The sequence below is a fragment of the Lissotriton helveticus genome, chromosome 7 (genome assembly GCF_964261635.1).
Source record: "Lissotriton helveticus chromosome 7, aLisHel1.1, whole genome shotgun sequence".
NCBI lineage: Eukaryota > Metazoa > Chordata > Amphibia > Caudata > Salamandridae > Lissotriton > Lissotriton helveticus.
Window position 1 is genome coordinate 1930999930 of NC_136068.1, and position 13674 is coordinate 1931013603.

The 13674-nt window shown below is 47.6% G+C and overlaps 1 protein-coding gene across 2 annotated transcripts in view; it reads left to right on the forward strand.

The window, feature by feature from the left end:
* The window catches only part of LOC144770927 (uncharacterized), a 33544-nt gene extending 20095 nt beyond the window's left edge, over positions 1-13449 (forward strand). The window contains exons 2-4 of one of the 2 annotated variants that reach the window (XM_078655750.1): positions 1098-1201; positions 8244-8381; positions 11832-13071. In XM_078655750.1, coding sequence (XP_078511876.1) covers positions 1159-1201; positions 8244-8381; positions 11832-12937 — 1287 coding nt within the window. In that variant the 5' untranslated portion in view covers positions 1098-1158 and the 3' untranslated portion in view covers positions 12938-13071. Of the gene's footprint in view, positions 1-1097; positions 1202-8243; positions 8382-11831 lie in introns of both variants that reach the window. The other variant, XM_078655749.1, reaches the window with a different exon arrangement.
* The last annotated feature ends 225 nt before the right edge of the window (positions 13450-13674 follow it).

The window sequence follows — 13674 nt, forward strand, 5'->3', positions numbered from 1 at the left end:
GAGCAGCGCCAGTGCTTGTTGTTTGAAAGCGGCCCTGAGTCCTGGTGCGAAGGGCCCTTCAAGACGCGCTGCTCTCGTCTCCCACATTCATCCATCGAATCATTCATACACTATACACACGGTTGTACGTGTAACACACATACTAACATTCATTCATGTAAACACCTGCACTGTCCTGTCAGTGCTGTCCTTATCTCACACATAATGCATAGTAATGTATTGTAATTGCATTTATATAGCGCTTACTACCCCTGACGAGGCGTCAAAGCGCTTTTTAGAATGTGCTTGATGCATTTATATGGCGTATTAGAATGTTCATGACGTTTCTTGGGACAAAGACTCTGAGGCTGTTAAATGTGAACCATACTCTGCATGGGGTTAGAATACATCATAAAAGTATAAATACATATTTCAAATATCACACTCTTTTGCTATTCATTTAGTGCAGAGCTTTCCAAACTGTGTGTCGTGACACAGTACTCGGTGTAATACCCCTCAAACATATGTTAGGTTACACATAAAAGTCAGATATGCATCATATATAAATGTGCTGTGTCCAGTTGAGAAATAGTTGCAGGTCCTCTGTGTCTGCCCTTGTGCATCCCAGGTTTCCAGGCCATCAGCCAGTTTAGGGTGCCTTTTCACACTGATGGAGGGTATTGCGTAACCTCTTCTGAACCATGCATTTAAGTAGGTGTAGTAAAATGTGATATACTTAAAATGTTAAATTAAAAAAAAGTATAAACATGAGTTGATTGAGTACTGTCATTGCCTTGAAATGCACCAGATCGAAAGGCAGTGTCCACTTTGAGACAGTCCTTGCCCAAAGGAGGTGGAGACTGTCTCTATTAGAAACATTTAAGTTGGTTTCCAAAATAAAATATTCTGTACATTCTGTATCGGTGCTAATGGGTTTCAGTACGTGCAATCTGCTTTTTATGAGTAAAAAGGACATATATACGCAGACACTACCACACAATCACGCACTCACTTTCACTTTATTTTGATCCACCGCATTAAGTTGTTTCGTAAGAATAAATGTCAATTGTATGTTTATTAACAACCCTTTCATATTTCAAACTTTACATTTTCATCAGGTCCATCTGCCATTTCATTTCTCGATTTTGATGGTATTTTGAACACAAAAACAAACCAAAGATGAGTTGTGACGGAAGAGAAGGCAACATTGTTCACCGCCCAGGTATGGTGCAAGTATTTGCTGCTCAGGTGCAGAGATTGAGCTTTCAGTGACCCCCCTCCAAGCTCGAAAAAGTTACCCTTGGGCCAGCTGTCGCGGGGAAACTTCTAACTTTAGCAAAGCTAAACCTCCTTCTTTGGTGTTAGACTTCTGGAGATGGATAGTGAATGTCATAATCTCTGTTTAGCAACCATGCAAACACTTTTATTGATTCCATCCCCAAATGTCCACTGCTACCCTCCTGATCATAAACATGCCACTTGACGAGAGAGACCATTGATTATGCTGATTACTATGCATGGTATGCCATTGTTTATTGCTTCTGTAACATGTAACCACACTTATAGCTGCCTCTATTTGTGGGAGGAACATAATTTTTCTACCAAAAGGACCTAGAAGCAGAAAACCGTGCAAAGACCCCTGTTCTGGCATCTGCTTCTGCATCCACACACACACAAAAATTGCATCCCATAAACCCTAGGCCAAAGTAGACCTAGAAGCAGAAAACCGTGCAAAGACCCCTGTTCTGGCATCTGCTTCTGCATCCACACACACACAAAAATTGCATCCCATAAACCAAGATCCATGCAGTCACTCTATGTAACGAACCTCTGCTCTCAAACAGAATTGGCCTACCCTCGCCACTGGCGGGGCCTTGAAGGAGCTCATCTTCAAAGGGTACCCCAAGATTTCTTACAGTTATCTGGTGCAACTTGGGCAACGGGCCAAAGTGTTCGACCACCATGAAGAGGGCCAGATTGTTGGGGAGGAGAGCGGAACACTACCTATCCTTTCAGGGTCCAGTTTCAACTGATTGACATTGATTCTGAAACTGCAGTCGAAATTGCTGCTTGCACAATCCGTATTCCCTTACAGCCTACGCATAGGCTGTGTGTCAATAGCATAACACACAAAAGACCCGTTCAATGACCAAATTAATTTCTTTAAGAGTTACATGCATGTTAAGCACGGTAGGGCTCAGGAAAGAACCCCATGGTACCACAACAATGTAGAGAATTGATATTTTAATGTGCATTTAATGTTCATTATTTTAATGATATGCAAATGAATATTGCAAAATGTATAAATTAATGTTGTTAAAAGAACACTTCCCATAAATAATTTTAATGGATGTTAAGTATAATAAAAGACAAACTTACTTATATGAATAAATATTTAAGTGTAACTTGTATAACAAATGTAAGCAAGTAAATTATTTTTCTACTGTTAAACATGTAATTATTTTTTAATATAAGGTTTATAATTTTTTGTTGAAAATGATAGTCATTGTAAAGTATTTTTTTAAATTAATACTTCAAATATTATCATTTATTTCTATTATGATTTTATTTTTTCTGGTAATTGGTGTAGAAATGGTAGTAAATGTAAAAAATACATTATTAATAGTGTTTTAAAATTAGTCAACCGTTTACAGTTTAAATATGAATACATATGTTTGTAGTTTTGGTTAGTGTTAGTAGTTTTTTAGGTGAAGTTTTAATTTATTTGATATATTATACATGTTGTGTATGGAGTAATGATTGTGTATATAAAATCGTTTGTTTGTAGCATCTTGCATAAAAAGCTTTGGATTTTAGTGCAAATAGTAAAGTTTACTCCGTTAGTGTCCAACACCTTCCCAATTGTTTTGGGTTGGATTGGAATAGTAAATGTCACACCTTTAGTGTCCAACATGTTTTCCTAATTGGGTTAGATTCGAGTGGGAATAATAAATGTCCCTCCTTTTAGTTTCCAACACTTTTCCCAAATTGTTTTCGATTGGTGTGAGAACAGTAAATTGAGTGGGAGCACACCGCCTCACATCCTAGCACTCAAATTTGTCCCAATGCACCATAGTAAATGCAGTGCATTAGAACACTTAATTCAGTTGTAGTCTTACATTTTTCACCCTTGTTGGTGCAGCTTTTGCTGTGTAACTCTAGACATGCGTTTCTGGATTAATTCCTTCATCAGAGAGCCACAAGACTTTTTGGTGGTGCTGAGAATGCTACCCTAAGTCTTCTCGGGTCTCTGTACCACTCACTGGGCTGGTACATCAACACAAGCTTGCCATTTCCTAATATTCCTGCATGTTTTTATTGATAGTTTTGAAGTTAAGGGAAATAGTCTTCAAAGATAGATCCTCAAGGGGGCGTACTCTGGCCGATCCAACTCTCCTATACATTCTGCCTGTCATGTATGGTTCGACATATTTCCTACATTGTTTGGAACTCATACTATACTTTCTTTGAAGTGAGCTGAAACCATCTGAGCTTCCTCAATTTGCATAGACATGTCCCCCCTGAGCAGGGTCTTCCATGTCCACTTCATACATCTAGTTACTCTCCAGGTCTCTATCACCACCCGTGTCGCTGGTAGTAGCTTTTGGATTCCCTTCCCATGTTACAAGTGGGGGAGTAGGACTAAATCGTGAACTTTGTTCACTCTTGTTGGTACGTCGAGTGGTCTTGCGGCGCAAATGACCAGTCATTGATATCCACCAGATGTTACACCCAGTAATAGGCCCTTACATCCTGGAGTGCAATATCACTGTTGTATGGGTTGCGTTGTAAGGTTTAGAGCACCACCCACAACAAGGCCCGCAAGTTTTCCTTTATCTTAGTGAACATCGCCTCGGGAACTGAATAGTACGTATTTTGTAAGGTGTAGAGCAATTTAGGAAGCATTATCATTTAGAGACAGTTGCTCTTCCCAACAGAGCGAGGGGCAGTGCTCGCCATCTCTCTGCCTCTTATTGAAAATTAGGACACCTCCCGTCCCAGGTCCCAGGCCAAACGCGTCTCTCTATGGGCAGTCACAAATATACCCAAATATTGGAAATCAGCAATCTCCACCTGGAGCGTCTGGGGAAAATGGCACAGATTTGCCCCAGTCAATATTGTATCCAGAATATGCGCTGTAAGACTCGAACCTCTGGCTACGAGCGTCAAGATGGTGGTTGCACCTTAAGTGTGCTCCGGACCCCTCCATCGTCAGCTCAGCCATCTGCTATCATCGGGACACCCTGCAGCGAGAGCCTTGCTGCCTGGGGCCCTCCGGAGCTCCTTTTGGGACAGTGGTTGGTGATTTGGAACAGTGTGGGCGGCCCTGGTCTCCTGGACCTTCCGCGCTGCACTTTTAAAGTGGCGGCAGCTGCCGCAAAGATCCCGGGCCCTTTGCCGGCCCACCGCCCTATATTGGTTTCATTCGCCTGCACAGTGATGCCCCTGTTGTAGCTGGCACCTCCCCGTTTTTCTGAAATCGGCCGGTCTCCCCTCCCTGCGAGACCTGATTGCCACGAGCTCTGGCGTACTGGATGGCCGGCGAGGGATGACAGTGACATCAGCACGGCTCTGCCTGCTGTGGCTCGGCTTCGCGGGGGCCTATGTACCCGCATTCAGTGATCCTTGTGAGCCTGTGAAGTGAGTCTTGGGATGCCGGAGCCACCTTTAATGCTCCCGGGGCCGAGACCTGGCCCGATGCGGCTACCGCTGGGGACTGGTGCTTGCGGTGCATCCCGCGAAGATCCCTGTCTCCGCCCTGAGACCTGGGCCAGTGTGCCTGGCGACCCGGGCCTCTGCCGGCAGTGTGCGCGTCTAGAAGCAGTGGGCACCCGCTGTCCCGGACTGCGGGCCCCCATCGCATCACAGCTGCAGGACTTTTAGGGCTACCTGTTATTACCACCAAAACGGAGGAACGGAAGCATGGCCTCCACCTATAAAGGTATGGACTACTCTTCTGAAGAATTCCATTGAGGCTAAATTCGTATAGAGACATTGTCAAAATATTTCCAAGTGTATTTAGACGGCAAAAGTTGAAAAGTCTGAAGGACTACACAATGGCTGTGTGACACAGAGCCCCCCTTCCTTGAAGATTATTGAACTTTGGATAATGTTAAGATTGGGGAGGCTCTCAAGTGTGCCTAGCTCAAGATGATTGCTGAAGGGGGGTGCTGCCACAAAGTGGTGTGAGCCTACATTACCTCCCGTCCCTCCCTCGCCTTCCTTCTTGACCCTTGTGGCCCTCTGCCTTCCTGCCCTGGTTATATTCTGTTCTGTATTTTTTTAGCTAGTTTAGAGTTTCAGCTCAGTTGAACAAGGTTAGCTGTGTGTGTGGCCTGGATGAAAAGGCAGTCAGTAGTGAGGGTAATAGTTGAGACATCGAAAGCATTATATTTTTGTTAAGCACACTTTGTACTAATTTTGTAAACAATGTTTTTTGTTAGACAGCTCTAAAATCTCAGAGTCCAGTTATGTCAAATACAAGAAGTATGTCAATGAGTTGAAAACATGCAGAAACTAGTATCCGGGGCACAGCGAGTCTCATGCATATTAATACTGTTTTAGAGAAGTTGAAAATGTTGTTGGCACAGACATAAAAACCCATTTTATTGGTGACATTTTGAGAAGAAACATCTGTGGTGCATACAGTAGATTTTCTCCCGTATAGCAAACAATACATTTGTCCAACCTTTCTCCTAAGAATGCCTTGTAACTAATGTCAAGAACACCACCAACTGATCCGCGCCACCAAGAAAAACGCATACAAGGACCGGCTGGACAACAACGCACACAACTGCAAGGAACTCTTCAACATCGTGAAAGAGCTCTCCAACCCCAACGCCGGAAACAACGACATCACCCCGTCGCAAGACCTCTGCAACTCCCTCGCGTCCTACTTCCACAACAAAATCACGGACATACACAACAGCTTCAACAACCAACCAACGCAAGCCACAACCGCAACGACTCCACCATCCACCACCCTCCGCACCTGGACCCCGATCAGCACCGAAGACACCATCCGCACCATGAACTCCATCCATTCCGGATCTCCGACTGACCCCTGCCCTCACCACGTCTTCAACAAGGCCGACGCTGTCCTCGCACCCCACCTGCGGGACATCATCAACACCTCCTTCGACTCCGCCACCTTCCCTGAGAGCTGGAAGCACGCCGAAATCAGCGCTCTCCTCAAGAAACCCACAGCAGACCCCACCGACCTCAAGAACTACCGTCCCATCTCGCTCCTCCCGTTCCCGGCCAAAGTCATCGAGAAGATCGTCAACAAACAGCTGGCCGCCTTCCTCGAGACGAATGGATCCCTCGACCCCTCACAGTCCGGCTTCCGAGCGAACCACAGCACGGAGACCGCCCTCATCGCCGCCACCGACGACCTTCGAACTCTGATGGACAACGGAGAAACAGCGGCCCTCATCCTCCTGGACCTCTCCGCGGCTTTCGACACTGTCTGCCACCGCACCCTAGTACAGCGCCTCAGCAACATCGGAGTCCAGGAGAAGGCACTGGAATGGATCACCTCCTTCCTCGGCGGAAGAACACAAAGAGTCCGCCTACCACCGTACAAGTCAGAGGCCACCAAAGTCATCTGCGGCGTACCCCAAGGATCCTCGCTGAGCCCAACCCTCTTCAACGTCTACATGAGCCCCCTCGCGGCCATCGCACGCCAACACAACCTGAACATCATCTCCTACGCCGACGACACCCAGCTGATCCTCTCCCTGACCAACGACCCCGCCACCGCCAGAGCCAACCTGCACGAAGGGATGAGAGACGTAGCCGAATGGATGACGACCAGCCGCCTGAAACTGAACTCAGACAAGACGGAGGTCCTCATCCTGGGCTCCACGCCCTCCGCCTGGGACGACTCCTGGTGGCCCCCCGCCCTGGGCACCGCACCCAAACCGACGGACCACGCACGCAACCTGGGCTTCATCCTGGACTCCTCCCTCTCCATGACCAGACAAGTCAACGCCGTCTCCTCGTCATGCTTCAACATCCTGCGCATGCTTCGCAAGATCTTCCGGTGGATCCCCACCGAGACGAGGAAGACGGTCACCCAAGCCCTCGTCACCAGCCGACTGGACTACGGCAACGCCCTCTACGCCGGAACCACGGCCAAACTCCAGAAGAGACTCCAGCGGATCCAGAACGCCTCGGCGAGACTCATCCTCGACATCCCCCGACGCAGCCACATCACCGGACACCTGAGAGATCTGCACTGGCTCCCGGTCAACAAGAGAATCACCTTCCGGCTCCTCACCCACGCGCACAAAGCCCTACACGACCAAGGCCCGAGCTACCTCAACAACCGGATCAGCTTCTACACTCCCAAGCGCCTCCTCAGATCAACCAACCACGCCCTCGCCGCCGTCCCCCGCATCCGAAGAGCGACAACAGGAGGAAGATCCTTCTCCTACCTGGCAGCCAAGACCTGGAACTCACTTCCGACCAATCTGCGCCTGACCCAAGACCACCTCTCCTTCAGGAAGAAGCTCAAGACCTGGCTGTTCGAGCAGTAGCGGCACCCCCCCCCCCTCCCAGCGCCTTGAGACCCTACGGGTGAGTAGTGCGCTCTACAAATGACCTGATTGATTGATTGATTGATTGATGTATCACAGGCTTCAGACATTTTGCCATCTGTCCACCATTCTATTTTATGAACTGGTTCAGGGTATATGAACAATAATGTCTACAAAGCCTGCCAAGTACACCTGAGCTATTTCCCCTTGTTTAACATTGGTAATAAGGCTCCATCTTTTATAAACTTCTGGCCAATATCAACCGTTCTCAGGACTTGAGATAACCCAAGCTTTTCGCCCATGGGTAACGTTGGCCATAGGGGACCTTATTCTGTATAAATCAAATCCCTAGCCCATAAACTCTAAAATTGGCTCTGGGGTAATATTTCTGTTTTGTGCCTCTAGTTCTAGTTGTAAATAAAGCTCTAGTTATTTTCCAACCAGTGCCATTGGTTCTAATGAAAGTTATTCTCATGCCATGCTGTATGGTGTTTCTACACATACCACCTACTGTAGTAATCCTTCGCTGCTCGACTCCACTACCCCTTGAGAGTCAAGTGTTCCTCTCTGCAAGCATTGTCCTGTGGCCATTAACTGCCCCAGAATCTACAGAAAAGGTTGTACAGGTTCCAGCTCAGAAAAAGTACTTTAGCTACTCTGCCAAAAACACTAAACCTGAAAATGAAGTAATAACTCTATCTGCGTTGTTTCTTTCCATTGCAGAGTTACAATACCTTCCAACAGAAGAGGTTCATGCGCCAGGGGCCGCTGTCAAATGCATCCAGCTCCGACACCCCAGCACTGTGTTCCCTGGGCAGAACTGTGACTGTGTCATTGGAAGGCTGGTCATTGTGCACCTTGGTATGTGAGATTACTTTTATGTAATTTAAGGGAACAAGTATTATTCTGATCAAACGTATGCATGATTAAAACTTTACCGTTTTCGTACCACTCGCTTTATGGGGTTGTTATGCCCCTTTCCTATGGACTTGCATCTGGAAGTTCAGGGCATCAGAAGGATGAAAAGCACTCATCTGTGGGTTTGCCCCTTGCAGAGCAATTGCACTGGTATATTGGGTAGTGATTTAGAAACGCCACATCTTTGCGTTTTTACGCCTCTGAAATCACTTTTTGTAAGTAATAATATAGTCATTTTGCAGTTTCTCTGGAAACCTATAGATTGGTCTGTCTTTGCACAGCATGGTTGTTGGACTTGGCCCTTCTGGCAGGTTCACCCCTAAACTTTATGCTTTTAATGGTGACCTGGTGATGGTGATTTTTGGTTTCTGCGCACTTTCACTGTTTCCCAGTGGAAAGTGCGTGCGCACTCTGAGTGCATGTGGTGAGATAGGCCTGCCCTCCCATAGGAATGCATGGGGAATGTATGTGTCCCTGGTAGTTCCTGATGCGTGGGGTGTGCTGGCTCGAGTCTGGTATGTGCGGACTCGTGTGATTGAATGCTGCGCAATGATGTATGCGGCGTGTATGTGTCTAGTGTGGAAGTGCCACTTCTAGACATGGGTGTGCGTAGTGAGTGTGCTGGCGTGTGATTGGCTGGAGCTGGCTGGTGAGCCCGGCCCCAGGAGTCTGGATGGGTCTGCCCCGGTGGTGAGTGTTGAGATTAGCATGTGTGATGTGAGGGAGTGGTGCACCTGGGACCTGAATAGGGCTGGGCTTTCCCCACACAATGCTGGCTCCGCCCCCTGTGCTGCGACTGATGACCCTAGCCTGCCTAGTGAATGGAAAGGGTGGCTGGGGAAAACAAAGTACTCCAAAACCAGCTGCGACTGGTTTCCCCCCCACCCTGCACCCTGAGACAAAGAGATTTGATGTATAAAAAGGGGCTGTGTCCCCTTGCAATTTGTTCTCTTCCTGGATCCAAGCTGAGGGGGGCTGCTGGGCGCCAGGAGGACCGCCACTGGGGATTGCCTCCCTGCCTAGGAGGACCCTGTGAGCTGGCTCTGGGACCAGCCTTGCCTCTGCCCCCCTCCCCCCCCCCACCTCCTGAAGGACTTTTTGCTGGTCCCTGGACTTTTGGGACACTAGCGCCTGGAAGCGCTTTATTTTGCCCAGCGCTTCATTCTGCCTAGCACCTGGGAGCTCTATTTCCTGAGTGCTGGGAGCACTCCCACTCTTAATGCATCCCGGAGCTGCTTTCACCTACCTCGAGGGATTCGCTGGCGTGGGGATCCCCCTTTGTGCCTCTTGTTTTAAAGCAGGTGCCCACCCTGCATTCCGCTACTTTTTCGCGGCTGCCACGCCGCATTTACCCCACCAGGGACTCCTGCACCCAAGCCGGTGCCCACCCGGCATTTTCCCTGCTTTATTCCCAATACGAGTGCCCACCTTGCTTCATATTTGAATTACCGAGGGAACCTCCAATTCCCCGCCGCAGCCCAAGAGTGTGCGAAGACCCCGCCGGGCCGCCGCGCTGCCTGCGACGACCTGGAAGTGGTTGGCCGGCTGGCCAATTGCAGCGCGGCATGGCCGGAAGTACCGCCCCGCAGCCTCAGAGCGAGAAGGAGCCTACAGCAACCGTCCCGTCCTCAGCGAGGCCCCGGAGAGTAGGAGCCTCGCCCACGGCACCAGCAAGTCTGCCCAGAGGAACTCTCCCGCCTGCAGACGCCGATGACCGGAGAAGGAGTCTCCATCCTGCCCACAGATACCGGTGAGTGGTGTCCCGGAGTTCAGTGTTGTGCAGGGGGCGTCGGGGCACATTGCCGGTGTCCGCCCCCCCAGTAGCGCTACCTGTGTCTGTGGGGCGCCATTGTTCGTCAGGGCCCCGTGGGGGTCTGGGCATAACCTTTGAGCAGCCCGAGAGGCAGCGGGCCGGGCCGCTCCACCGGTGTTTCTGCACAACCCAGGGCCCCACATTTGTTGTCCTAAGCCCAAGGGGTTCCCGGAGCACTCCGTTGCGAGCCCAGAGCAAGAGGGCTCCGGGTGCCCATTTGTTTTCAGAGCCAAGAAAGGCTCAAGGCGCCGCATCTGTTTGCTTTCTTGGTTCACAGTAAAAAGAGTTGTCACCATGGTTGTTTTTATGTTGTGCTGCAATGTACATTTGACGATCTGCGGTGTCCCGCAAGGATCATCCCTCAGCCCGATGCTCTTCAACATCTACATGACCCCACTTGCACGCATCGCCAAACTCCACGACCTCAACATTATCTCCTACGCCGACGACACCCAGCTGATCCTCTCCCTCACCAACGAACCCCTTACTGCCAAAGCCAACATCCACCGCGGTATGAAGGCGGTCGCCAACTGGATGGAAGAAAGCCGGCTCAAACTCAACACAGACCAGACAGAGATCCTCATTCTCGGGCCCAACCCCTCAGCCTGGGACGACTCCTGGTGGCCCACCTCCCTGGGCACTGCCCCCACACCGACCATCCACGCTCGCAACCTGGGAACTCCAAACTCACCATGACCAACCAGATCAACGCAGTCTCCTCAACATGCTTCTACACCCTCCGCATGCTCCGCAAGGTCTACAGATGGATCCCTACAGACACACGAAAGACCGTCACACACGACCTCATCAGTAACAGGCTTGACTACGGCAGCGCCCTCTACGCCGCAGCCCCAGCCAAACTCCTCAGCAGACTCCAAAGAATCCAGAACGCCTCTGCACGCCTGATCCTCGCCGTCCCCCGCCGAGACCACATCACTCCCCACCTGAGAAACCTGCACTGGCTCCCCATCGACAGAAGAATCACCTTCAAGCTCCTTACCCACGCACACAAGGCACTCCACAACACCGGCCCGGCATACCTCAACAACAGACTAACATTCTGCGCACCCAACAGGAGACTCCGCTCCGCCGACCTCTCCCTGGCTGCCGTCCCATGCATCCACAGAACCACCTCCGGAGGCAGGCCCTTCTCCTACCGTGCTGCCAAGACATGGAACTCCCTCCCTCTCCACCTACGGCAGACAGAAGACCCTCAGACCTTCAGGAGACTACTCAAGACCTGGCTCTTCGACCACTAGCTGCAGCTACCCTCCCCCCCCCCCCCCCCCCTTCCCCAGCGCCTTGGGACCCTCGCAGGTATGTAGCGGCTTTATAAATTGCTTGCTTGATTGATTGATATGAAGAAGTGACAAAAAATAAATCTCACTTCATTTTGAAGAGTGTTGAGTTAAAAAAAGAATAATGTATTAGTGTGGACGTTCAATTAATGAAATTGATTTAATGATGAAAGCAAGGTTTCCATAGCCAGCATGTACAATAATGTTGATATGTATCAAAGGGAGAGGCATCACTTGGTTTGTTATAGAAAGCTAATCGCTGGCATCTTGTTTATCCAATAGGTGGCATAACTGAGAGCAGAGAAAACAGAAGTCTATATGCTACACTATGCAGTAACAGAAAGACCCTATTCAAAGGTTCATCTGGAAACGGCAACCTGAAAACCCTACTAAGTTCCAATAAGAGAATGAATTTAAAGACTATAAAGCATCAAAAGAACATAAAGCAGAGTGCTAATTGTGGGAATACTGTCAGTAAATCAGCACTTTCCACTTTACAACCGGTGACCCCCAAAATAAAAACATATGATAAATATGACTGTACGTCTGCTCCGTTGGGTGAATTACTGTCACCGCAAAACTCTAAGTTGTATTCATGCACCAAGTGCAATAAAGGCTTCATGGAAAAAAGGATTTTGAACCGACATCTACGAGCACATCTGTTAAGGAAACCATATCCATGCACTGAATGTGAACAGAGCTTCATTGATAATTATGGACTTCGTAAGCATCAGAGAACACATACATTAGTGAAACCATACAAATGTACAGTGTGCGCGAAAAGGTTCAGTCGCAAAGAAACTTTAACCGAACACAAAAGAATACACACAGGAGAAAAACCTCATCAATGTACAGAGTGTGACAAAGCATTCAGGACTAAAAGAGATCTCCTTGTTCATCAGAGAGCACATACTGGAGAGAGACCATATCAGTGTACTGAATGTGGAAAAAGCTTCAGTCGAAACGGCAGCCTTCACAAACATGAGAAAGTACATACAAAAGAGAAACCATATCAATGTAATGAGTGCAAGCAGTGTTTTAGTCGGAGGGAAGCTTTAAACAAACATCAGAGAGAACATACCGAATATAAAAACACCGTTAGTTCCACAGGAATGTTAAAAGAGACACCTTTTCAGTGTACTAAATGTATGAAATTTTTGAGTACAAAATCATCGCTTTTCACTCACCAAAGAGCACACTTGGGAGAGAAGCCGCATCCGTGTTCTGAGTGCGGGAAAAGATTCCTTCAGAAGGGAAGTCTTTTAATACACCTCCGCATACATACAGGAGAAAACCCATATAAATGCTCTAAATGTGAGATATGCTTTCGCTATAGCCATTGTTTAAAACAACATCTGAGAACACATTGCAATGAACCAACTAACTGAAGGATGGAATGTGGTGCTCCAGCATGCCCTGGCGCCAAATGAAAAGATGTAGATCAAGACGCCGTCCTAGTACCTAACAAAAACCACCATCTCCAAGTAACTTGATAAACTTAAAAAAAACAAGTCAACGTAGTTTTGAAAATGTTTCAATTGGTAAAGTCTGCGTGCCTTTAATTCAATAATTCTTATACAATATTCCTAGTAATGGTATTTACTGTAGATTACTTCAAAGGAGTGCTAGTGTATTCATAATCTTTTAAGGCACTGCAATTAGTATGAGAAAGATTAAATACACTGCAGTCAGGCGCTACTAGAAACATTTGTAAAGCAGGACAGCTAAATGCAAGTATGGAAGCAATATACATTTTTATTCAGAATATTTGCTTTTAACTTGATTGTTTTAGTATCCTCATGATTATGTAATGGTTTCTATTTTAAAACTGTCCTGTCTGGGACTTGAAAGCCTTAATATGGCTCAACACTCAGCATAATAAATATTTTTATGAAAATAATTGTTTTGCTTATCACTTATTGTCTTGTCTATGTTGGTAAACGAACTACAGAAGTTCAATTTTCTGTATAATCATAATTTGAAAAACATGTAAACCTTTCAAAATATTTTGTTAATAAAACATGCAGACTATGAACTACATTATAATTAAAAGAAGTCAAGGAAACTGGTTAGTTAAAGGCAGCATTGATGCCAGAATTATTGTATAGTTGCGGAGCTGGAGACA